The sequence below is a fragment of the Microcaecilia unicolor genome, chromosome 3 (genome assembly GCF_901765095.1).
Source record: "Microcaecilia unicolor chromosome 3, aMicUni1.1, whole genome shotgun sequence".
Taxonomy (NCBI): Eukaryota; Metazoa; Chordata; class Amphibia; order Gymnophiona; family Siphonopidae; genus Microcaecilia; species Microcaecilia unicolor.
The window spans coordinates 42,476,516-42,502,197 of NC_044033.1; the positions used below are offsets into that span (position 1 = coordinate 42,476,516).

The following is a 25,682-nucleotide window of genomic DNA, read 5'->3' on the forward strand; positions in this document are numbered from 1 at the left end:
TTAGTTGAGCTGTTAACAATCAGTTGACTGGCATTAATTAGGACTTGTGTGGATCTGTTTAAGCGCTATTCTGTAACACTGTGCGCCTAAATTGTCTCGCACACAACTGAAAGTGGGTGTGGCTTTGGGGAGGGTTATAGGTGGGTCATCTCCCTTCAAATGGTTCCTTAGACTTTGTGCACTGCTTCCTGTTTTATCCTTATGAATATATGCCCTTATAAGCCCCTTTTCTTTGCCTGCTTTCAGGCAATGCCGTCCCGCAGGAGGTGATAGAGAAGATCGGAATTCAAAGATGTGTGGGATAAACACAAAGGAAACCTGTATAGAAGGCAAGGAACCAAGCAAACTTAGCAGTGCTTAGATGGCAACTCCAGTAATTGGGAAGCAAAGCAGGCATCGGCATTTAAAACGGAGATAGAGCAGACCAGGGGGCTCATTTTTGAAAGCATCATTTGGACGTTTTTCTCACAAAAACGTCCAAATCAGTATTTTTGATACCTGTTTTTCTGACATTTTTCTATGTTGCTGTTCTGCAGTGCGTCCAAATCTCAAGGGGGCGTATTAAGGGTGGGATGTGGGTGTTCTTAAGACTTAGATGTTTTTCAGCCATAATGGAACAAAAACAGTTCAGGACTAAACCTAAAACATTTTGAGCTAGACCTATTTTTATAACAAATAAGGCACAAAACGTTGCCCTAAATGACTAGATGACCACTAGAAGGAATCAGGCATGAGCTCCCATCCCCCCCCCCCAAAACAAAATGTGAATAAAAATGACTTAAACAGCAAAGACGACTAAAATTAAAAATAATAATAGACCTTGTAGAAATCAATTTTAAAAAGTTTGATTATAAAAATTAAAAAGGGAAGGTGATTGAGACTCGACACAGCTGTGTTTCGGCCTGTCAGGCCTGCATCAGGAGTCTTTTCACCAATCTTGTTTTCATTCACGAATGTTTATATTGAAAAACTTGTGCCGAAGCTACTGCTCGGTCTGTTCTTTAGGTTTCTCGTAAGAACGTATCCCGTTAAAAACGCAACTAAAGCTGAATCAATGAATCGAGCTTTGGTCCGCGTCTTGCGACTTTGACATCATAGTGATGCTGCTGAGCAAGATGTAGATAGGAACAAAAAACTTTGTTTGAAATGCCTATATGCAAATGCCAGAAGCCTAAGAAATAAGGTGGGAGAGTTAGAATATATTGCACCAAATGAAAAATTAGATATAATAGGCATCTGAGACCTGATGAAAGGAGGATAACCAGTTGGGGCACTTATACTAGGGTACAAATTATATCATAGTGATAGGGTGGATCGAATTGGTGGAGGGGTAGCATTGTATGTTAAGGAGGGTCCTGAATCAAATAGACTAAAAATTCTGCAGCACACAAAACACATCTTGGAATCCCTATGGATTGAAATTCCATGTGTAAAGGGGAAAAGATAGTGATAGGAGTGTACTACTGTCCACCACCGCCAACTCCAGGCTCCGCCCTTTCTGCCTCGCCTCACCCTATGCTTGGAATAAACTCCCTGAGTCCATACGCCAAGCCCCCTCCCTGCCTATCTTCAAATCCTTGCTCAAAGCCCACCTCTTCAATGTCGCTTTCAGCACCTAACCATTGTACCTCTATCCAGGAAATCTAGACTGCCCCCAATTTGATTGACTGCACTTTTTTGTCCTTTTAGATTTTAAGCTCCTTTGAGCAGGGACTGTCCTTCTTTGTTAGACTGTACAGCGCTGCGTAACCCTGGTAGCGCTTTAGAAATGTTAAATAGTAGTAGTAATAGTAGTAGTCCACCTGGCCAGGATGAACAGACTGATGTAGAAATGTTATCAGAAATTAAGGAGGCTAACAAACTGGGGAACATAATAATAATGAGTGATTTTCAATTACCCTGATATTGACTGGGTAAATGTAACATTAGGGCATTCTAGGGAGGTAAAATTCCTTGATGAAATCAGACTGCTTTCTAGAGCAGCTGGTACAGAAACAAACAAGAGGAGGAAAAATTCTAGACCTAGTCATTAGTGGAGCACATGATCTGGTGCAAGAGGTAACGGTCCTGGGGCTACTTGATAACAGTGGTCATAATATGGTCTGATTTGATATTGGCTCAGGAGTAAGTACACACAGGAAATCTAATATGTTAGCATTTAACAAAAAGGAGACTATGATAAAATAAGAACGGTGAAAAAAAAAACTTAGAGGAGCAGCTGCAAATGTCAAAAATTTACATCAGGCGTGGATGCTGTTCAAAAGTACCATCCTGGAAGCCCAGGCCAGGTATATTCCATGTATTAAAGGGGGAAAGCCAAATGACAGCCGGCATGGTTAAAAAGTGAGGTGAAGGAAGCTATTGGAGCTAAAAGAAAATCCTTCTGAAGGATCCAACTGAAAGTAATAAGAAACAGCATAAGGAATGGCAAGTCAAATGAAAAGTGCTGCTAAGGAAGGCAAAGAGGGACTTTGGAAAAAAAGATTGCTTTGGAGGCAAAAACGCATATATATATATCTTTTTTTTAGGTATATTAAAAGCAAGAAGCCGTCAAAAAAATCAGTTGGACCCCTAGATGTCCGAGAGGTAAAAGGTCACTCGGTGAACACAAAGCCCCCAACACTTATGTGCTTAAGCAGGGTTAGGTAGACTTCTACAGTCTGTGCCCTGATCATAACTGGACAGATTCAGCTTCAGTAGCTGGGGAACAAGGCTAGTGCCAGGAAAACTTATACTGTCCATTCCCTGAAAATGGCAAGGACAAATCATGATCAAGTATACATAGTATGACATCATATCTTTTTGATATTGTTAAGCAGACAGGATGGGCAGTACAGGTCTTTTCTGCCATCATCTACTGTGTTACAATGTTAGCACTTTGCCAAAGTAATTATCCTAGATGCTGAATGACTTACTTTTCAAATGTGAACATTTCTTAGATTGAATCCTACTGGACATACGAGGTATGCCACGGGAAGTACATTCGACAGTATCACGATGAAAAAGAAACAGGTCTGGTACGTGAATTTTCTGGTCTCTGTTTGGTATGTGTAAAAAGTGGCAGAAAAATTGGAATAACCACAACAGAGAAAAGCATTAACAGTGGTCTTCATGGAGTCTGTTTGTACTAGTAGTTTTTCTAACCTTGTGTTTTCCTTATAGAAGTTTAACAGTCAAGAGTATTACCTTGGAAACATGATCAAAAAGAGTCCTTTGAGGGAAGCAGGTTAGTCTTTTCACTAAAGTTCTAGTACTTGGAAATATTTAAGATGGTGTTTCATAAGTTGCACAGACATTGTTAGATGGTATTCCCACTGGTAACCGATTCCTTTTTTGTATTCGTTTTCAGTTACTCCCAGTGACACTTTTAGTTGGCTTTGATTCATATTGGATATAGAGAAACACATTATATTGTACCTTCCAGTCTCAATAGATTCTTTTATAAAATGTGCCTTTTTAATATTAATTGGAGTTAATTAAGATTCTAAACTTACTCTGTAGATGATCAGCAAGAGGAAAATGCAAAAGAAGACAGTAAGAAAAAGGTAAGTAGACATGTATGTTTTCACCATGAGCAATGATCCAATATGAACGAATACGTCTTGCAAAAAAAAGTAGCTGTAGACATGGATTGAATACCACACGTCTGAAGAAAAATGACCCCCCTTTCCCCATGTTCCTTGTGTATATTAATGGCGCACTGAAAAATTTTGATATACTTCTAAAACTGTCCTCTCAAACACACACCACAACATGAAGTCATTCTAGCGTGCATTCTATTTTAACCTAGGTTCCCACTAAAAACATCGATGGGCAGAAGACTCCATACTATCCAGTAGCAATGGGAAATGGAACACCTTGTAGCCTGAAACAGAATCAGCCACGAGTGAGCACTGTGATGTACATCTGTCATCCGGAAGCTAAGCATGAGATCCTTTCCATAGCAGAAATCACCACTTGTGAATATGAAGTCCTGATACTGACACCATTGTTGTGTAATCATCCTAATTATAGGTAAGTTACCCCAAACTAATGTCTTGCATCCCTATCACATTTTAGCACCGAGCACTCTTATCACACTCTCAGATTTCATTCATCGCACCTTAGATAGTGGTAGGGAAATTCTCCTTATTTCTCTTGATCTTAGCTCAGCATTCGACTTGGTGAACCATCAGATCTTACTTTAATCGTCTGTACTGGCATTGCGTTATCTTGGTTTGACTCTTATCTACCTAATAGAACATTTCAGGTAAAATGGCAACGCTTTTTCTGCTGCTGTCTCGCTCACCTGTGGTGTACCACAGGGGCCTTGTTTTGGGTCCTGTCCTCTTCAATATCTGTCTCTCTCCCCCACCCCCCCACCCCTTGCACTTTTAGAATCTTTAGGAATTACCTTTATATATGCAAACAATGTTCAATTACTTTTCCCCCTTGAATAACATTCTACACAGGTTTATTGATATTTCAGTAAAGCTGGTCAAAGTCTCTTAATTGGCTGTGTTTAAACTGCCTGAAACTAAATGTATCAAAGACAGTTTCCGTGCTGTTTCCCTTGGTTGGACCAGCTGTTCTTCCACATTCTCCGTCTCTAAGTGGTTTGTCCATTCCTTTGAAAGGCTGTATTTAAATATTAGGTATTGTGATAGACAACCATCTTACCTTTTCCCAACACATCTCTAATGTTGTTTGGAAATCATTGTTTTACTCTTAACAAATTTTAGCTGCCCATTCCCTTTTTGCTCCTCAGTTCCTCCGTCTACTGGTGCGTTCTTTGGGTTATTTCCCGTCTTGACTATTGTAACTCTCCTTTTTTTTTTTTTTCTTCCTGGTATTCCTCAATATCAAATATGTTGTCTTCAGTTAATTCAGAATACTGCGGTTAAGCTTATTTGTGGTGCATGTAATTATGATAGCATTAACCCCCCCCCCCCCCCCCCCATCTGAAATTAGAAAACTGGCTCCCTATTCATCACCGTATTTCTTTTAAGGTGGAATACCAATTTTTAAAAAAGGATCTAGGAGTGATCCAGGAAATTACAGACTGGTAAGCCTGACATCAGTGCTGAGCAAACTGGTGAAAAGTATTATAAAGAATAAAATCACTGAAAACATAGACAAACATAGTTCAGTGGAGCAGAGTCAACATGGATTCAGCCAAGGGAAGTCTTGCCTCACCAATTTGCTTCATTTCTTTGACTGCATGAATAAGCGTGTATTAAAACCTTGGTAAACTACATGTACAAAACCAGTGGATCTAAGCAGTGTACAAATCTAAATCAGAAGAAAACACCACCATTGGGTATAGGGAAGAAAAGAAATAGTGAACCAATCTCACAAACGCAGGCATACAGAACAGCCATATAGAAAGAGAACATTCAATCGTCAAGCATAAAAACCAGGAGACGGTTCCCAGGTCTGAATTCCTCAGCCAGCTCGCTAGAGAATGATGTTAAAAGCCTGGATAAAGGTGAGTGGTTGACTTAGATTTTCAGAAGAGAGACTCCTGAGAAAATTAAAAACCCATGGGATAGAAGGCAGTGTTTTGTTGTGGATTGATTTAATGGCCATCTTTCTCAGTGGAGGAGGGTGAATAGTGACATGCCCCAGGGATCTGTACTAGGATTGGTGCTATTTAACATATTAATGGTTTGGAAATGAGAACAGCGAGTGAGGTGAATAAAGTTCCAGACAACATAAAAATATTCAAAGTTGTTAAAACACGTGCAGACTGTGAAAAACTGCAGGAAGACCTTAGGAAGTTGGAAGATTGGGCATCCAAATGGCAGATGAAATTTAATGTGGACAAATGCAAGGTGGTGCACATTGAAAAGAATAATTCAAATCATAGTTATTAGATGCTAGAGTCCCTTGGGCATCAACACCCAAGAAAAAGAACTACGTGTCATTATGGACAATGTGCTGAAATCTTCTGCTCAGTTTGTAGCAGTTGCCAAAAAAACAAACAGAGACTTAGGAATTATAGGAAGAGAGAGAGAATGTTATAATGCCTCTTAACTTTTTTTTTTTTTTTTTTTTTTAACGCGTTCAAAAAGTACAAACACTAGGGGACATACTCAAGGAAGTGACGTGGTACTATTTTTAAAACAGGAGGAAATCTTTTTTTTTTTTTTTTTTTTTTTTTTTCACTCAACAAATAGTTAAGCACTGGAACTTGTTGCCAGTAGATGTGATATCAGCAGTTAGTATAGCTAGGTAAAAAAAAAAAAGGTTTGGATAAGTTCCTGGAGGAAAGTCTATAGTCTAGTGGCTTTCCCCATGCTTGCTTGTCCTGGGTCAGTAGCATGAATCTTGCTACTATTTGGGATTTTGTCAGGTACTTGGAAGCAGGATACTGGACTAGATGGACCATTGGTCTGACTCAAAGAGCAAAGACTTCTCTCCTGTGAAAGTGCAGATAATTCCAAGTAGCAAATTCTACAATGGTTGTGCACTAATTCACTTACTCCATATACCCTTCACTTTATTGATCAGCACCTTCTTTTTGTCCCTTCGTACCTACGTATTCGTTCCTATCACACGAGATCTGCATATTTTTCCATATTTGCTCCTACACTTTGGAACTCTGTACCCCTTTTTTGCTTAACTTTAATATGTTTTCAGGATTTGTACTGACCTTCCTTTTGTATTTTTACGTTAATGGTTGTTCCCTTCTCTTAATCCCTTTATTAAGAAATTGTAACCTAGCATTCTCTTGTGTTTCTCCTCCTCCCTATTCTTGGTTTCTCTATTTTCTTTAACTTTACCTGTTAACCACTTAAGGCCCTGTTTACTAAGCAGCGTTATAGGCGTGTTAACATTTTAAGTACCTTAATATCCCTATAGGCGCCTACATGGTTAGCACACGCGCTAAGTGTAAGTGTGCTAAAAACACTAATGCACCTTAGTAAACAGGCCCTTTGATTTTCACAGATTTGAGGTATGTGAATTAAAGCTGAACCTTCCTAAAATTAAAATGTAGTAGGATGAAGATTCAATACTTTTGTGGATTTTAAACCCTTACTATATAAGTGATGATAGGTGTTTGTGTTGTCTTTCTGCTTTCCTTTCGGACAGGTACCGAGCATCTCCAGTGAATGACATATTTTGCCAGTCTCTTCCAGGATCCCCTCGTAGACCCCATAGTCTTGACAAATTTGAGCGACAGCAAGAAATAACGAAGACATCTTTCAGGAGGGCGAAGGAGGTACTTCTAATGGTTATTGTTTGTAAATAAAGATTTGATTTTCAGTGGAAAGGTTTTGGGACGATCAACTAGAAATTATGCTGGACCTCATGAGAGGAGAAGGTGGGGCGAAAGAGTGTACCAGGAGGGGGAGGAGAGAGTGCTGGGAGAGGGATGGAAGAGGAGTGTGCCTTGGGGGGATGGGGGAGAGGTAGGTACACTCCAGAGTGTAGCTAGATACTGTGTTTGGACCCCTCATTAACACTTCAAAGGTTGAGGGAGCCCTAGTTAATCCTCACCACTTTTTCTGGACTTCCAGGCCTGTCTCTTCCCCTCCCCTCCCCCAATCGGTCCTCTGTTTCTCCCATCAGTTTCTGTCCCCTTTGCACAACTGCTGTTCCTTCCATTCCCAGGGCCTCTGTATTCTGTTCGCATGGCTTAAGCATGAAAATACTTTCTCCCCCTTTTTTTCTGTATCCTGTGGACCACAGGTTGGGAACCACTGCTCTATTATAAATTGGTACATTTTTGGAGGTAAAAGTTTTTCCTCTAAGATGTTGGAGGTAATTATCTGGGAAATGCTTTGTAAGAGTTTTAAGCTATGCTCATCTCCAGGGCTTTTGCCTGACCTTATGTAACTTACTTCCAAAGAGCTTGCTGCAGATCGCAGATGGGAGGTTTATAGTCTCCAAAAATTCTCTATTGCTGGTTCTTGAATTCAGAAGCGCATACATTTTGATAGGATGTGACTGCCTCACCTATCCATTTAGCATCGCTGGTCATAATCTTTCTCCCAGGTTAAATAAAGCCACATAAGCTAAAAACCAATTTAACCTTAAAAGGTATTGGCTAATAGATTACTGGCTTGATTGCCATTGTTCATATTTGTTTTTTTTTCTGCTACTTTTACTGGTGTGAAATGTACTCTTATAAATGTCCTTCTCCAAAAATAAAGGAATTCTACTTTTCAGTTGTTCAATTTTCCTTTGTTTCCTATCCTTTTTTTCCACTTGCTTTCTGAAATGCTTTTCCTGTGTTCCATGCAGACTTTTCGTTCAGCTCTGGCAGGTTTGTGTAATTGCAGGTCCTTGTGCAAAAAAACAAAACAAAACCAAAAACCCACACTTTTGTGAGTAACTTTTTGTGTCCTCCAGAATCAACCTTTGAACTGTCTTACTGAAATATGTTTAAGAAGAGGGGAAGAAAGCTAATTATGTGAAAGTATCAAAACTGTCAGGGAGGCAGTCTTCCTTTCCAGATCCTGTAGAAATGACGGTGGTCTAGCCATTATTTTATTCTAGTAACTTACTGAAATTCTAGTAATTGAAATTTGTGTGCCTTCTCCGATTTTTGTTTTACTTTTCTACTGTCCCTCTTCATTAACCCTAGACCAGTGAAATTCTTGTTTTCAGATGCAACAGTCCATTTTCCGAATTTGCTAATTCTCAGCGACTTCAATATTCACATCGATATTTCTTATCCTTTCTGTCTGATCTAAACCTCTTTCAGTGGCTTTCCTTTCCTACCCACCAAGTAGGGCATACCCTTCATCTTGTCTTGCCTTCAATGGATTCACCCACTCAACCTTCCACTTCTTTTGCCATTCTTTTCATGGTCCTTAAATCTGGACCAGTGTCCATGAGATGGGTACCTGTTTTCCCTACTTAGGCAATAAGCTTCTAGCAGAATTTTCAAAAAGCCTTGCATAAATTCTCAGGAACAAGACAGTTATCTGTTCTATAGTCTGGACTTAACTGCTCAGACAACCCATCCCCAGATTAACTGACAAATACTCTAGCAATAACCTGGGATTGCCTCTGCTCTGTTTTCCCTCCAATCCCACTCATAGCAAAGATTATACACAAGTTTCCACAGAGGCCAGGCATGATGATTCTCATAGCACCCCACTGTCCTCATCAAAACTGGTTCTTTCCATTAAAGGGCTTAGCAGTCCCATTGGCATTGCAAGCGTCCAGTCTTATCATCCTAGCCTGAAAGCAAAAGCCCTCAGAGCATGGAAACTGAGCAACACTTAGTTTATAGCTCTAAGGGGGGTGCTACTATTATGGTGTTTAACCTCATCATGCTATTTTAGCACAGGGCCTCATTGCAAAAAATGAGGCTGTGACAAAACAGTGGGCTTTAAGCCTGTAATTTGTATTATTTCTTGAAGTGTATTTCTGTAGTTTGGCCAGCAGGGATGCTTGTTTAATTTTAAAGCTGTTACAGAGAAAAGACCTGCAGTAATGTGGCCACCTACTTTCAAAACTTGTTGTTCTGGGCCCTGATTGGCCTGGAGTTTGAAGTTACCCAGGATCTACTGGCTTTTGCTCCAGTTTCAGCCAGGGAGAAGAGAGAGCTCTTTGCTGAAGCCCTGTAAAAACAGTTATATTTGATAACTGGTGAGCAGCTATATGTCCTGATCTCCCCAGGTACTATGTAGATAGTATACAGAGGTTTAGTTAGTGTTGTTATTGATCCATATTTCAGTAACCTATTATTGTTTTGATGATTGCACCTTTTCTGTTCATTCTGATTTTTCAGGCAAACATTTTCAGTTTATTGCCCCTTATTGTTTGAACTAATTAAAAATCCTGATGGTTTGTGTGTTGGGTCTGTGAGTGCTTTCTGGGAACTGTGGGACCACTGGGAGTGTGGTTTCCAGTAACCTAGAAATCACTGGGGATAACTTGAGAGCGAACGACTTGCCCAGAGGCGGTTAGGACCTAGTCGGTGGGAGGAGGGTGCACCCTCTAAGTGGCCATGGGTTAGCCCCAGGCGGGTGGCTAGGTGTCTTCATGATGGGGGGCCCCTCACAATTTTGTGGTGAAATAACCCATCTTAACGGTAGACCACTTTGACTTCCCCTCAAGTGGCTGCGGGGTAGACCCAGGCAGGTGGCTAGGTGTTTTCGTGACAGGGGCCCTGCACAATTTGTGGTGAAATAACAGTAGACCACTTTGACTTCCCCTTTTAAGTCTTCCAATGTATAATCAATCTATGGAATGTACCTTCAGAGCATGGAATATGGTATAGCTAGTGTTTGATTTAAGGAATCAGTTACTGTTTAAATAAGCCAGAATGGATAGTTTAGTGGTGAGGGCATTTTGTGAACAACCGAGATTGAAAAGTGATAAACAGGATGAGAGAATTTTTGTAGCAAATGTATGATGCGAGATCAGTGGCAATATCACTTCAAGCACCAACTTCATCAAGCATCTCAAGTTGAGTATTGTAGGCTACCAATGTACTGATTGTCTGCTTGTTAGTGTCTCATTTTCATTTAATTTTCATTTATACAGCAGGTTAAAATGTGGTGACAGGACATATTTTACCAACATATGCAATGTATTAAAATTTATAACTATCTGACAAATGATTTAAAAATCTGAGGGCCCTGTTTACAAAAGCGTGCTAGCGTTTTTAGCGACTACTAACCATGTAAATGCCCATAGGAATATTAGCTTGCGCTAATTTTTAGTGTGCCATTGTAAACAGGACTCTAAGTCTCTAATCCTGTTGCAGTTCAGTTGTGATGTAATGGAATTTAAAAACACTTAATTGCATTCCTTCATTTATGCATGATATTCTCTTCATCGAGACTAAGGATGTTTAGTCTAAATTCCATAAATTAGCTTGTATGCAAAACATCGCATTAAAGCCGTAACAACATCCTAGTCATTGTGCAAGATTCAAGGCTATTCAGTTAACAGTAATGAAGAATGGCAAGAAGCAGAGTGCTGGAGGAGATAAGCAATCGGGCCACCAAGTTCTGCTCAACAGCTGTCTGCTCAGACGAGGAACTATTTCACAGAAACAGTTTGATCATGAAGTCTTGTTAATGGCCGCAGAAGAAATGATGCCGTTTGCAACAGCTGAACAAAGTGGTTTCAGAATGTTTTTCCAGCGATGTATGCCTGCCGTCCGAAGTAGACTCAATCTAACACAAGGTTTTTAAACAAGCTCTATGACATTCACGAGAACTTGCTTATTACAGAATTACAACAGGGGAGTTTCTGTAACGGCAACCAGAAGCTCAGTTTTCTTGGAATGACCGTTCATCACATAAACAAGGAGACACTATTGTGCTATTCCCATTCTTTGGTTGTTCGAAGGTTTAAACATTCCCACACTGGGGAGAAGATTGCTCAAATGATGGCTGAACTATTCATGGAATTTCACATAACCTAACTTTCGCAAATCTCTGAAGACACATCTCTTCAACAAGGCCTACAAAGATAACCCATAGCCTTACAAAACTACCTCACCAACCCATCCAGTTATTAAAGTCCACCTTCTATACTATCCTGCCTAACACCTTCCTTCTCTCTTCCCTTACTTAATCTTTGTACATTATCAATTGTATCTGATATCCTGGAATGACTATGTCATAACAAAACTCTGTATGCCACATTGAGCCTGCAAATAGGTGGGGAAATGTGGGATACAAATGCAATAAATAATAATAACTTCATCTGCTGCATTACTAACCATGCAGCAAATATTGCAAAATACCTTGTGCTGGTGGCAATGAAGAGAACAGCAGTCCATGCTCAACAGAATCCAACAGCCTTAGAGGTGGTCGAAGCAGTTGATGTCAGATCTCTGTTTGATGCAGTCGATAAATCGTGCACAGATGACATTGGTACATCTCTTATGCTTGTGAAACCAGTTGGAGTCAGTGACACACTCAATCTTATAGCAGCTGTTGACAGCCGTGAAGCACACAAAGATTTGCGCTACAAGCAATTGATTGACAGTGCCATGGGGAAAGAATAGGTTCTGAGCAATGCAGTCAGAGTACCAAATATGCAAATGTTGAAGAGGTGGCTGGTCTTACATTCTTCAATCATAAGAACATAAACTTTTTCATACTGCAACAGACCGAAGGTCCATCAAGCCCAGTATCCTGTTTCCAACGGTGGCCAATCCAGGTCACAAGTACTTGGCAAGATCCCAAGAGTACAACAGATTTTTATGCTGCTTATCCTAGAAATAAGTAGTGGATTTTCCAAAGTCCATGTTAATAATGGCGCTTAGACTTTTCTTTTAGGAAATTATCCAAACCTTTTTAAACCCTGCTAAGCTAACTGCTTTTACTAAATTCTCTGACAACAAATTCCAGAGTTTAATACATGTTGAGTGAAGATTATATTTTCTCTGGTTTGTTTTAAATTTACTACTTAGTAGCTTCATTGTGTGCCCCTTATTTTATTTTTAGAAAGAGTAAACAAGCAATTTCACATCTACCTATTCCACTCCACGCAGTATTTTATAGACCTCTATCATATTTCCCCTCAGCCGTCTTTTCTCCGAGCTGAAGAGCCCTAGCCTTTCCTCATAAGGAAGTCATCTCATCCCCTTTATCATTTTTCGTCACCCTTCTCTGTACCTTCTCTAATTCCACTATAACTTTTTTTGAGATACGGTGATCAGAATTGCACACAGTATTCGAGGTGCGGTCACACCATGGAGTGACATAAAGGCATTATAACTTTTTGTTTTCCATTCCTTTCTTAATAATTCCTAACATTCTGTTTACTTAGATGCCACTGCACACTGAGCGGAGGATTTCAACATATCAACAGTGATGACACCTAGGTCTTTTTCCTGGGCGTTGACTTCTAGTGTGGAATCTTACATCATGTAACTATAGTTTGGGTTCCTCTTTCCTTCATTAAACGTCATTTGCCATTTGGCTGTCTAGTTTCCTAGTCTCGTAAGGTCCTCTTGCAATTGTTCAAAATCTTCTTGTGATTTGACAGCTTTGAATAACTTTATTCCCATATTTAGATCATTTATAAACATGTTGAAAACCTGCAGTCCCACCACAGACCTCTTGGGAGCCCCACTGTCTAATCTTCTCCAGATTACTTAGCCACCAATCAACTGGTTACAATTTGGAGTGGAACAGACATGGGAATGTCAACAAAAAAAAATAGGACTAGAACTGATGACTGATATTGAACTGGTGTTCTGAGGAACTATGTCGGCATCGTGAAGCCATTGTCAGTTGCAACTGATATTCTGCTATACTGGAAATGTAATCCCCACGATAATGGAAATTCAGTCAAAATTACAGGAACTGACTGATGTGAGCTTGTGTAAGACAATGCAGTCACTAATCACAGCTCTGACAAAAGGAAGTGTTTCCAGGTGTGGTCCGGTATTTGAAGATGATGATTATCATATTGAAGTGATGCTTTTTCTGAAGTTCAAGTTGCGCGATCTACTAGACCAAAAACGGTATGAAGGCGCAGCTACTCATTTGTGCTGTGGCTGCAACAGAGACGAAAGTCAGAGCTAGTGGTGTAGTTCCTCTTTCATTTGTGCAGGAGTGAGCCTCCAAGGAAGAGACTTGTACCTGATTCACAGGTCAGGACTACTACTGGAGGGGAAGACTTTGGCTTTCTAGCCACTGCAAAGAACTACCTTCCAGCAGCCAAATCTGGAACAAAGGAAGAAGTTGATCATTACCTGGAACGTTCAGACACTTCCACAAACAAGTTACTTGCATTTTTTCAAAAGTGGTAAAAGCTTCTATCAAGTCCAATGCTGCACTTCCCAGCAGTGCAGCAGTAGAATGATTATTCAATTGCTCGGGACAAATTTTAGTGCCACGGCAATGACCTTTTAGTGATGATAGCTTTGAGAAGCTGTTTTTTCTGCAGTATAAACTGAACTGACATATTGAGAATTCTGAAACTTTAAACATAAACCAGAGTAATCATAAAGTATTTAGCAGTAGTTAATTTATCAGCTCTGTTTTTAAACATTAAATGCATTCCTTCCTAAGTGCAATAGGTGTGCAATTGATTTTATGGCAAATTGTAATGCCATTGAAGTAGTTAACTACTAGTTGTCTCTTGAGATTAAACTAGTACAAGAAAAATGTTAATACTTTTTTAGTTAAGTAATTGTAGTGTTAAACTGCTGTTTAAGTAGTTGGCGCCCATCACTGTTGCTTAGTGATAATGTGATGTCATGTTTTTTTATTTTCAGGAAGAAATGCATGCAACGGAAGAAAAAATTTTCCCAGTCCAAAAATCCATTAATATTGGAACTCAGCAGTCACTGATCACAGGCCACATTTCCAAGCTCACTGATGACCAACTTATAAAGGAGTTTCTCAGTGGTTCTTATTGCTTCCATGGGGTAAGACTTACTGAATATGTTTTTCTTGATCTGTATTAGAAGGGGGAAAGCAGGTGTTTCTAAATTGTTCAACGAGTGTCTCCTTAACTGATTTGAGATGGACTTTTACAGTAAACAGAACTAAAGCTCTATTCATTTCTAACTACTTTTAACTTTTTTAGAAATGGTTCCCTTTTCTGATGTGGGAGCTCTGGCTTCATTTTCATGTTGCACAGATAAAGAGCAATATTTAAGGAACAATGTGCTAAAGTGTATATAAAGCTAACATAGTATTAACCTTGTGTAATATGTATACATTAGTCTGCATTAATGCAACATCCACGTGGATTGATGCAGAAAATGTGTTAATTTCTTTAATATTAAAATGAGATTAGTGCAGAAATGTAACTACACGAATCCAAAACTTTTTTTTTTGCATTAGCCTCTGGGCCTAAAGCAAGATGGGATCTGGGCTCCACTATTTTCTACATGCAGACAAGTAGTACCCCTCCCATCAGCCTCCTTCCTGCTCTGTTTGATTTGAAATAGCTCACATCCAGTGGTGGCAGAAAGGCATCATTCCTTTTGGTGCCCAGCTAATGCTAGAATCGAAATGTCGTGTAATCCATCAGTGCTGCCCCTACACCCATTAAGGGTTAAACCTGTGCTGCTAAGACTCTGCTCTTCCACTGCCAACTATCCACCCAGCAAGTTTGTTTTTCTTCTGAGCAAGTACTCTGTCCTACAGGCTATTTCCTAGTGCATTCTAAGAACACAGGGACCCACACAAAACCTGGGGATTGTACCTGACCAGTCACATACATGAAGCTAACTAAACAGGTGGTTCAGTGTAATTTTTTTTATTGTAGTTAACTTGCAAACTGGGAAAAGAGAAAGAGGTTGTACAATAAACACTACCTTTCTTAATGTTTCATTAGCCAGTGTGTGGTAAGTCTTGACTGCAGGATATTTTTCAGAAGACACTGGATGGTGCACCGTATCGGCTGTACATTTCATTCATTAATGGAGGCTTTTAGCAAACTTGGGCTACTCCCTCCTAGAGCTCATAGTCAACAACAGATGATAACCCAGGGTATTCCATTCACAGTACAGAATATTAACAAGCCTACGAATCCTGGAAAATCCTGAGAAATATGCTGTCTGAGCCTACAGTTTTTTGCAAGGGTGGAACACCTACAGGCTAGCCTAAGGGAAATAAGTTACTGTCACTTTCCTGTCATTTCAAAGATTGCAAGGGAAAGCATGCTTTTATTGGGGAAACAAAAGGTCTGGGTCTCCAGCCTACTTCCTTCTCCTGGATCCATCAAGCTATAATCGGCAACTATAAAGGATTTAATTGTCACACCGAGCTTCTCTACTCATGTATAGACAAATTTGTGCTCAAAATGGCAGCTGATATGTCTGGGAAGCCGGTGAAAAAAGACACAAGCTCGGGGCCCCAGAGGTGGGGGAAGCAAAGATGCTGGAGGCCCCAGAGGAATCATCAGGGGTGAAATGATGTGCTTCTGCAAAAATGTATCGATGCTGTGGTGGTGGCACTGGCACCCAGACTCTGTCATGAATGCTAACCTGCAGTCATTGGTTTAATAATCGAGTAGCAGATGTTGAGCGGTGAGTGAATGAGGCAGAGGATGCAGTCATGGCAGCACAGAAAAAGCTGTGGGAGGCAGTGGCGACCTGTACAGATAAATTTAGATGACCTGGAGAACAAGTCTAGAAGGAATTATGTCCAGATCGTGGGCCTTCCCGAGTCGCTCAAGGATGGTGAATTGCTGAGCTTTCTGAAGGGCAGGCTGGGCTGGCTGGCTGCAGGAACTTCTGCCCGATGCACATTGAGCGGGCACAGCGTGTGGGCAGGAGAGTGGAGGGCGCCGCATGGCTTAGTCGTGTTGTGATCACCTGTATGTTGAACTTTGTGATCAAAGGACATATTTTGCACTCTTATCACCTAAAAAAGGAGCTACAGCACCAAAATCGGAACATTACTGCATTTTCAATATTTTGTGCATGTGGCAGTTCAGAGGAGAATCTTTGCTGATATTTGTAAAAGACCGGCTGCGCTGAATCTGCGCTTTTATATTGCAATATCCAACCACCCTGCAGTTGTTCTACGAGAGCAGATCTCACCTTTTTACCACTGTGGAGGAGGCTCAAACAGGTAGTGCAATGGCTTGACATGTGGCCTGCTATTACTTCCTAAGCCTGGATTCGTTTTAACTGTTTGACCATCGAGCCTGACTGTCTACTGCAGGATTCAAACTGCAGCGCTTTTTCTTTGTCTTGGAGTTGTCTGGTTGAGCGCAGTGAGGAATACTGAACTGTGCCAGATTCATCAGTCATCAGAGGACAGTGCTTTGTCAATTTTTGTTCATTGGACAGCGGGATGCACAGCCAACAATGGACCTGTTTGGACTGGTCTGCGTGGATCTTTGGTGGGGGGGGGGGGGGTTGCTGGGCACATGAAGCAATGATAGTAGTTTGAGTGAGTGTGAAGTATGCTTGGGGTGAGGGGGTTATGGGGAGGGGTGTTTGGTAGGGTGGGCATAGGAGGTATTTGGGGCTTTGAGGAGGTTATTTAGTGATAGGGTGGATGGTTATCTATAGGTATGTGGCGGGGGGTCAGTTAGAGCTTGTTGTTCTCTGTTTGAGTGGGCCTGTTGGGGTGTGGGCTGGGCACCTTGACGGACAGGTATTGAGTGTGATGGTTCTTGACTGGGGTGTCGGGTGATATCGTGGAATTTCTCCTTTTAAGATTTGCCTTTTAAGAGATCTAAGATATTGCAGGCTTTGGCCAGATCCAGATCCAAAGTGGGGATTGCGGGCCTTCAAGAGACTAAACTGACTGATATAGTAACATAGTAGATGACGGCAGAAAAAGATCTGCACGGTCCATCCAGTCTGCCCAACAAGATAAACTCATAAGTGCTACTTTTTATGTATATCTGACCTTGATTTGTATCTGCCAGTTTTCAGGACACAGACTGTAGAAGTCTGCCCAGAGGATCCATTCCTTCTGAACAGGATTCCTTTATGTTTATCCCACGCATGTTTGAATTCCGTTACCGTTTTCATCTCCACCACCTCCCGCAGGAGAGCATTCCAAGTATCCACCACTCTCTCCGTGAAAAAATGTATATAAAATATAGAGCATCAGAAATTGAAAATGTCCTGGGTTGGGGCAGTATTATGAATCTGCTCCAAAAAAGAAAGTGGGGCTAGCTATCCTGATTCATAAAAGGGTCCCTTTTCAACTTTATGGGAACTTAAGAAGGGAGGTATATCATCTTAGAGGGTAGTGGAGGAGTAGTCTAATGATTAGTGCAGTGGGCTTTGATCCTGGCAACTTGGGTTCAATTCCCACTGCAGCTCCTTTTGACCTTGGACAAGTCACTTAACCCTCCATTGCCCCAGGTACAATAAACTTAAATTGTGAGCCCTCTAGGGACAGAGAAAGTACCTGCATATAATTTGTAGAGTGCTGCGTACGTCTAATAGCACTATAGAAATGATTAGTAGTAGTAGAGGGTGCCCTTCATAATATTCCAGTTGTGGTGGCCTCTATTGCCTAAAATGAGTCACCTAGAACAGTGTTGCCTAAGTCCAGTCCTACCCCTTGCCAGTCTGGTTTTCAGGATATCCATAATGAATATGTGTGAACTTAATTTCCATGCACAGACATAAGAAATAACAGAGAAAAAATAGTTTTTTAAAGATGTTTTGGTGCAGCACCTCGAGCAAAGGGGGTGGATCGGGGTGGACCTGGGAGTCACCCCGGAGAAGGCTGTGAGGATATGCAGATGGGCTGCAAGTCCTCCACAGCATGCTTTATGATGAAAACAATGGACCATTTTAGTAGCTGCCTTCTGCCGAGACAAACTCTATCCTGTTCATATCTTTTTGAAGATGCATTCTCCACAGTATTCTAAATGAGGTCTTACCAGGCATCGTCACCTCCTCTTTTCCTACTGGCTATTCCAAGTGGGTAATCATTATTGCACTGTGTCCCCAGTGAGATCTGCCCATTACCAATATATGTTTTGGTCAGTTCAAGAAGGGTCTTTATCAAGCAATTTCTTAGCCAGTCAAACAGTAGTAAAACGCATCATTTTAATTGCTGTTTCTTGTTCTCTGTTTCCTTATAAAATCAGGCCCATTTGTATTCTAAATTTTTGTTTTAAATAAAGTTGACTTTTTAAGATCCTGGATCTGTTTTTCTAATTTGTCTGTTTAATATAAAGATAACACTGAGTAAATGGAGCATATCTTGAATTCGTGTGTGTCTGTTTTTAATATACTCCCTGTACCCAAGTTACATTTCTTTAAGTCGCCCAGGCTGAGTATATTTTTGTTACTGTATTTATTTTGTACTGAGCTGTAAGAAACGACACCAGTGAGGAACATAATTTATAGGTGTTCAGTTCCTTTTTTTTACTATACTTTTCTGTTGAGATTTTTTTTGCTCTGTTTTATACCGCCTACACACTCTGCACACGCAATCCTCTTTGCAACCCAGGTATTGCAGTGGCAGCCCTCTTGACGACAGGTATGAATACCAAGGAGAAAGAGAGAGAGTTGCTTCCACGACTGTGGGGTTGGACCCGAAATGGGATCACAGAATCTGTACTTGGGTTTGTGACTAGAGTAAGCACAAAAAAAAAACAACCCACTCATTGTCCCAAGCCTTCTGTTGGGTCTGCACTATAACTAGGCATCCAGTGAAAGCTAGGGATAAGAGCATCACAGCCAACATTGTAAGGCCAGGAACAGCAGCACAAATCCATGGTAGGCTTTGGGAGTCGTGTGCTTTCTGTAGCCATGAAAATATGAGCCATGAAAAGTATGAGCACTGTCCTAAGGTATTTGGACTTTTCATTCCATTTTAAGGTGTACAAACCACAAAGAATAGGTATTCTCCAGAAAAGAAGTTGACTAATATGAGGTTCTTCTGATTTTTTTTTTTCAGGGTGTTGGCTGGTGGAAGTATGAATTCTGTTATGGGAAATATGTGCATCAGTACCATGAAGTAAGTTGGACTTGCTAGTGTTGGGCCACTAGATGGCTCCTTGAGATTATATTTTGCCAGAAGAGAAAGGTCTAGTTAATGTCTAAGTCACATATTTAAGAAAAAGCTGAATATATATTGTAAAGTTACTGGTATCTTTCTACCTAAATCATTCATGAGATGTCGGCATACCTCTCCCTACATCTTTAAACTTTTTGCATTTTAGGCTTTGCTAAGAAATAGAGAAGTCTGTGTTTTCAAATGATATAGTACAACTATTGAACCATGCTTCATGTTTTGTCCTTTTTTTAATTCATGTATTTCTTTACTTTGAAACAATTGTCAGCAGAAAAGGATTATCGCAGGTTTTGCTTAATCTGTGTTCATTTCCTTCTTTGTGCTGCTAAGGTCCCTTTTTGAAATTGATATCAACAACGTTTTGCCTAGCTAACTGAAGGAAATCGCTGCACAAACTTTCATGGTTAAAATTTAATGTGCACAAAACTTATATGGACAAAATGAGGTGGCACGAGGCATTTTCAGAGGTAGTTTAGTTCATCATTGCTGATGCTTGGCACTAGCTAGCTGGTCATCCACATAACTCTGGTCAAATAACTGTCCTAAAGTTAACTTTCATTGTAGATATTGAGTACGCACAGACATGGAGGGTAGTTTTCATACTGGCCACATAGCTTCAAAAGTCCACGGATACTTTTCCTCAAAAAGTAAGAGCAGAGGCATTACCTTCCTTTCAGAAATTTTGAAAGTTAGAAATCTGCAGTAACATTTTACATGCATTTTTATATTCTGCCTCGACAGCCAATGTGATGAACAAAGAGGATTATAAATTACACTGGCTCCCTGTGGCATACCTGATCCCCTTTAAGTGCTTGACCATCGTCCATCAGGTTTTATATTCTGGTCTTCTCGTATTTCTAGTCTCCTTGTTCCTTATATCCCTGAAGAGCCCTCTGCCCTTCCTTACAGCATCTTCTGTTTGTGCCCTCATACACTCATGTCGGTCTTGGCTATATCAAAGATTCCTGTTTCAGTGCTGCTACCCCCTACCCTTTGGAACGATATTCCACTTTCCTTTAGATCCGAACTCTCCTTTCAGAAGTTTAAAAGTCCGTTAAAACCCATTTCTTGCTTAGGCCTTCCCACCTGTTTAACTTAGACCTGTCTAAATGTGCCCAATTCCTGTTCACTGACAGTAGCGTGGTGCTCCATATTTTTCCCCTCTTTGTTCAGAAAACAAATTTGTATTAATATTCTCCTTTTTTTTATTTTGCTCTTCTGATTTGTTTTGTCCTGGTTGATACCCTCCCTCCCTTTATTTTATACTGTAAACCACCTAGATACATCTTTATGGTTTGCGGTATATGTTTTGAACTTTGAACTTAAATATGCATCATCATCATATAAATAATAAAATTGATACGGCACAGTGAAAGATTAAAACCCAGACATCCCTATTAAAAGTGGAACAGTAGAAACCTTGAGTCCACCCCAGATAACTATGAAAAGATAAACTGTGGAACTAGGATCCTTAGCAGAACACTACCTCCCTTAAGGAGCCATCTTAGTGCTTTCTTAACCTGCACGGTCATAGACGTTTTCATTGTTTTAGCTACATCCTCCCCTTGACAAAGCCACTTGATCCTGATGTATGGGTCCAGACAGGGTATCGATTGAGCTTATTTGCCAATATTGATGTCAAAATTTTCATGTTCTGGCTTCTTTTCAGGCTTGGAATAATTATGAGCTATATTTTGTCTGCCTGGGCTTCTGTTCCTTGGAGCATTGCTTGTAATGGGTCAGATTTTTAAGTCTGCTAGTATTTCGTAGGATTCCTCTCCTGTTCACTGAGGCCAGGAGCCTTAGCTGCCTTATGTTCTTTTACAACTTTTACTACTGTACTTCTGCGTTTATGATGGGTAGTTCAAAGTCTTCAAGTGTGTGAAATGTTAACTTTTTTGAAAAAAAAAATCATTTATCACCTTGACAAATTATTTTGGACTATTATAGAACTCTGTATGATCAGGAGTAAAGTGATAAATGAGCAATCTCCTCTGCCTTAAAATTTGACCTGCCATCAGGTATTCTTATATTAGCAATAGCATTCTAGGGACTCAGGTTATTAAATTTTCACCCCCCCCCCCCCTTTTTTTTTTGACCCAAACTATGTAACTTCCGGTACAGTATACTGTATTTGGCTCTGTATTGGTAACTTATTTTCTCCAGAGACTCTACAGGGAAATGCTGGCATTCTCGAAGGTGATGTCAGCAGGTGGAGCCCGTTGTGCGGAAAAAGTCTGCTAGTTCAGAGATGTCAAAAGTTTGATGTATCTGAGCATGCACGGAGGTTCCCAGATTGACTTGTTCTCTCCCTTCTGCTCATCTTCAACCTCTGCGGAGCATGTTTGTACCTTTTCTCAGAGCGCTTCAGGGTTTTCCTCACAAATTAACTTGTTTTCTGTGTAGTTTCATTTTTAATTTTAGCGTGTCGGGGCTCGACTGCATGGTTCACTTTCATTTTTGTTTTCTTCACTCATTGAGCATGTCTTGGCTTTGTCAGTCCCTGCTGCTGCAATGTGTCACCATCCCCTGCCTCACAGAGTGCCTTTCAGCTAAGAACCTCCAGGTTAGTCAGTCAGCAGACAGCTGTACAACAAGAGCCAATCTTGCCTGTGGCTAGGGACTCTAGAATGCAAGGCCTGAAAAATCAGGACCATCACTCTACCCTCCACCCCCCCCCCCACACCCCCCCTAAACCTTCCTCATTAATTTCAATAGAGCATTCTCCTCAGGAGGTCAATGTAAGTACTCAAGGGACTAAACAGAAGAAGATGCTTTTCCCATAAATCAGGAACCCATACTGATAAAGGGAAAGAGAAGACCTCTCAATTTCACTAGGAAAAATCAATTCCCCAAACATTCTAGGTCAGACCACCTTTCTGTAAAGGATGCCCCACTAGCTAAACAGTGGAAGCCAAACCAAGCTATCCTATGTCTTCCCTTGCTGCAGAACCATCCTCTCTGTCTCTACCCTTATACAGTTGTTAACTTTGTGCAGGACTGCGCTACCATTTTGAATGCAGGAGCTCCTCCAATTACAGAGACCATACATGGACAGGACAGGCAGCTCCCCTCACCCCTCAAATTTTGTGGTCTCGGCACTCTGTCTCCTTCAATTCAGTTCCATTTTCTGTGGCGTTCTCCTTGTTCTCATGAATGGGACCTAGTTCCTATTAATGCAGCTTCTACAAGCTTATCTCTCTCACCTTCTGGTAAGCATGAGGACAAGTCATTTGAAGAGTTCAGCCAATTTTAGCTAAATAAAGTACTCTCCTTAACCTCTTCCAAAACTTTAGGATAATGAGAGACTTTAGATCCAACTTGCAGTTATGTACTGCCATAAAAAGAAGTGATAGCACTCTTAAAACATGACCTCTTGCAGGAACTGCAGCTCTCTATATGGAAGACTCCTTCATACATTTCTCCTACCTCTAGAAGGATAGAGCTTCAATCTAATCTAATTCTCTACTTGCTGTATCCCTCAAATGTCCAGAGCAGGTAAAGTTAGGACAGCCTTTCTCTCAACTCCATACCCAGACTGCACCAATATTGCCCAGATGGTGCCAAGGTGGTCTGACCAAATTTTCAGAAGCACTAACTGCTGCTGAAAATCTGGGTATGACTAGGCCAGCGGGACTGGGCCGGGTAAGAGATGTTCTGCCCAATATGTCCCACTAAATATCAACCCCTTACTTTTTCTTTAAAATATTACTTAGGAAGTTGTCTTTAAAGCAGAACATAGTTAATTCTCAGAAAGTAAGTTTCCCTGGTCTGACCCTGAAATATGGAATTTTGATCGCATTCACCTTATTTTTATTTTTCTCATATTCCTCAACCCTACTGTCTCTTCCATAATCTGAATTTATTTGTTCCAAGAAGGCCACATCCATTGTGATGCTGCAGACTCCTCTGATAGCTATGCGTTTTCAACAAGATAAATACTAAGCTATAAAATCATTTGTAGATCCAGCCTTTGAATGGTATGGTATAATTCCAACTAGAATTTTCAATTGTTGGCTTTTTGGCTGGTCCGCAGCTGTGAATTAGTTTTGGGGGCACAGGCTATAGAAGTCTGCCCAACACCGGTCCTACTTCCCAGTTACTGGAGTTGTTTTTGAAGTCCACTCCAGACTCGATCCTATAGTGTTCATATTCCTTTTGAAAATGTTGTCCTGTAGTTATTCATCATCTGTAAGTTTGTGACTCTTCTATAGAGCCTGCTGCCACTAGTATTTATTTAATTTATTTATTTATTTATTTAGATTTTGCTCACACCTTTTTCAGTAGTAGCTCAAGGTGAGTTACATTCAGGTACATTGGATATTTCTCTGTCCCAGGAGGGCTCACAATCTAAGTTTGTACCTGAGGCAATGGAGGGTTAAGTGACTTGCCCAAGATCACAAGGAGCAGCAGTGGGATTTGAACCGGCCACTTCTGGATTGCAAGACCAGTGCTCTAACCACTAGGCCACTCCTCCACTAGCAACATTCTGTGTAGAATCTCCAATAGTAGCAACATTCCATGTTCCACTGCACTAACCACTAGGCTACTCCTCCACTGCCAACATTCCATGTAGAAGCCTGCCCTTGTGGACGCGCAGGCTTCTGTTTCTGTGAGTCTGACGTCCTGCACGTACGTGCAGGATGTCAGACTCACAGAAACAGAAGCCTGCGCGGGTTGCTGATCTGCAAGAGCAGGCTTCTACATGGAATGTTGCTAGTGGAATAGCAACATTAACATTCCATGTAGAATCTCAAATATTTATTTAGATTTTGCTCACACCTTTTCAGTAGTAGCTCAAGGTGAATTACATTCAGGTACTCTGGACATTTCTCTGTCCCTGGAGGGCTCACAATCTAAGTTTGTACCTGAGGCAATGGAGGGTTAAGTGACTTGCCCAAGATCACAAGGAGCAGCAGTGGGATTTGAACCGACCACCTCTGGATTGCAAGACCAGTGCTCTAACCACTAGGCCACTCCTCCACTCCATTAGTAGTGCAGTTATTGAAGCTTGTATATAATAATTTTGAAAGTCCATCTTCATCACATGTATTCCATAGGGGAATAAAGGGCCTTCTTTTATTGAGCATCATACTTGTGAAATGATCTGCCTAAAGTGATCAGAGGTGAGGCTTATTTTTTTTTAAACTGTAAAGTTTTATTACAAATGTTTTTATTTATACAGGCTTTTTGAAAATTGGGCTATTATGAAGGGGTGACATCTGCGATTCTGTGGAACACATGTAATGCAATATGGTATTAAGTCTGAGATTCTGTTTTAAGTGTTACTCTGTTTGTTTAGGCTTTCCTATGAAAGAAATAGCGTTTGTTTTGTTTTGGGGTTTTTTCTTTCTTGTTTTTAATTTGTATTTTAAACCGCTTTGAACCGGATAAGATAAGCGGTACATAAAATTCAATAAATGTAAACATATTTTAAATCAATATAGGGCATGTCAGTTTAATTATTTTACCAGTCTGCGCGCGCAGTTTTTTTTTTTTTTTTTAAGCTCATGCTTCTACATTGATGGCTCAAGGCAAATTATTAAAATCATCCACAGTACCTGAAGATTGGAAGGTGTCCCATGTAAACCCAATTTTTAAAAAGGATTCCAGGGTGATTGGGAAAATACAGACTGTTAAGCTTGACATCAGTGCCGGGTACAATGGTAGAAACTGTGTATAACAAATTTACCAAACACACAGACTAACATGGTTTAATGGCACAGAGTCAACATGGAATCAGCCAAGGGAAGTCTTGCCTCATCAGTTTGCTTCGTTTCTTTGAAGGCATGAATCAACATGGGTATGAAAGGGAGCCAGTTGATGTAGTGTATTTAGATTTTCAGAAACCTTTTTTTTTTTTTTTTTAAGTATTTTTATTACTTTTTTTAACATACATGGAACATATGCTAATAACAATTGAACCAGTTTCCTGAATGTTCAATCCTCTACCCCCCCCCCCCCCCCATTCAGAAACCTTTTAACAAAGTCCCTCATAAGAGAGACGGTGTTCTGTTGTGGATTAGGAACTGGTTAATGGATTGAAAACAGGGGGGGGGGAGGTAAATGGACAATTCTCTCAGTGGAGGAAGGAGAATAATGGAGTGCTGCGAGGATCTGTACTGGGACAGGTGCTTTAACATATTTATAAACTGTGTGGGAATGATTGAGGTGTTCAAACTTTGCAGATGACACAACTATTCAGAGTTGGAATTTTGGGAGGCTAGAAAACTGGGAATCCGATTGGCAGATGAAATTTTAATC

General features: G+C 40.5%; 1 protein-coding gene across 1 annotated transcript in view; it reads left to right on the forward strand.

The window, feature by feature from the left end:
- The window catches only part of ERLEC1 (endoplasmic reticulum lectin 1), a 48,416-nt gene that overhangs the window by 11,971 nt on the left and 10,763 nt on the right, over positions 1-25,682 (forward strand). The window contains exons 4-10 of the mRNA XM_030195842.1: positions 2,940-3,017; positions 3,163-3,226; positions 3,502-3,545; positions 3,791-4,014; positions 7,075-7,204; positions 14,186-14,338; positions 19,302-19,361. Of these exons, the coding sequence (XP_030051702.1) occupies positions 2,940-3,017; positions 3,163-3,226; positions 3,502-3,545; positions 3,791-4,014; positions 7,075-7,204; positions 14,186-14,338; positions 19,302-19,361 (753 nt within the window). The remainder of the gene's footprint in view (positions 1-2,939; positions 3,018-3,162; positions 3,227-3,501; positions 3,546-3,790; positions 4,015-7,074; positions 7,205-14,185; positions 14,339-19,301; positions 19,362-25,682) is intronic.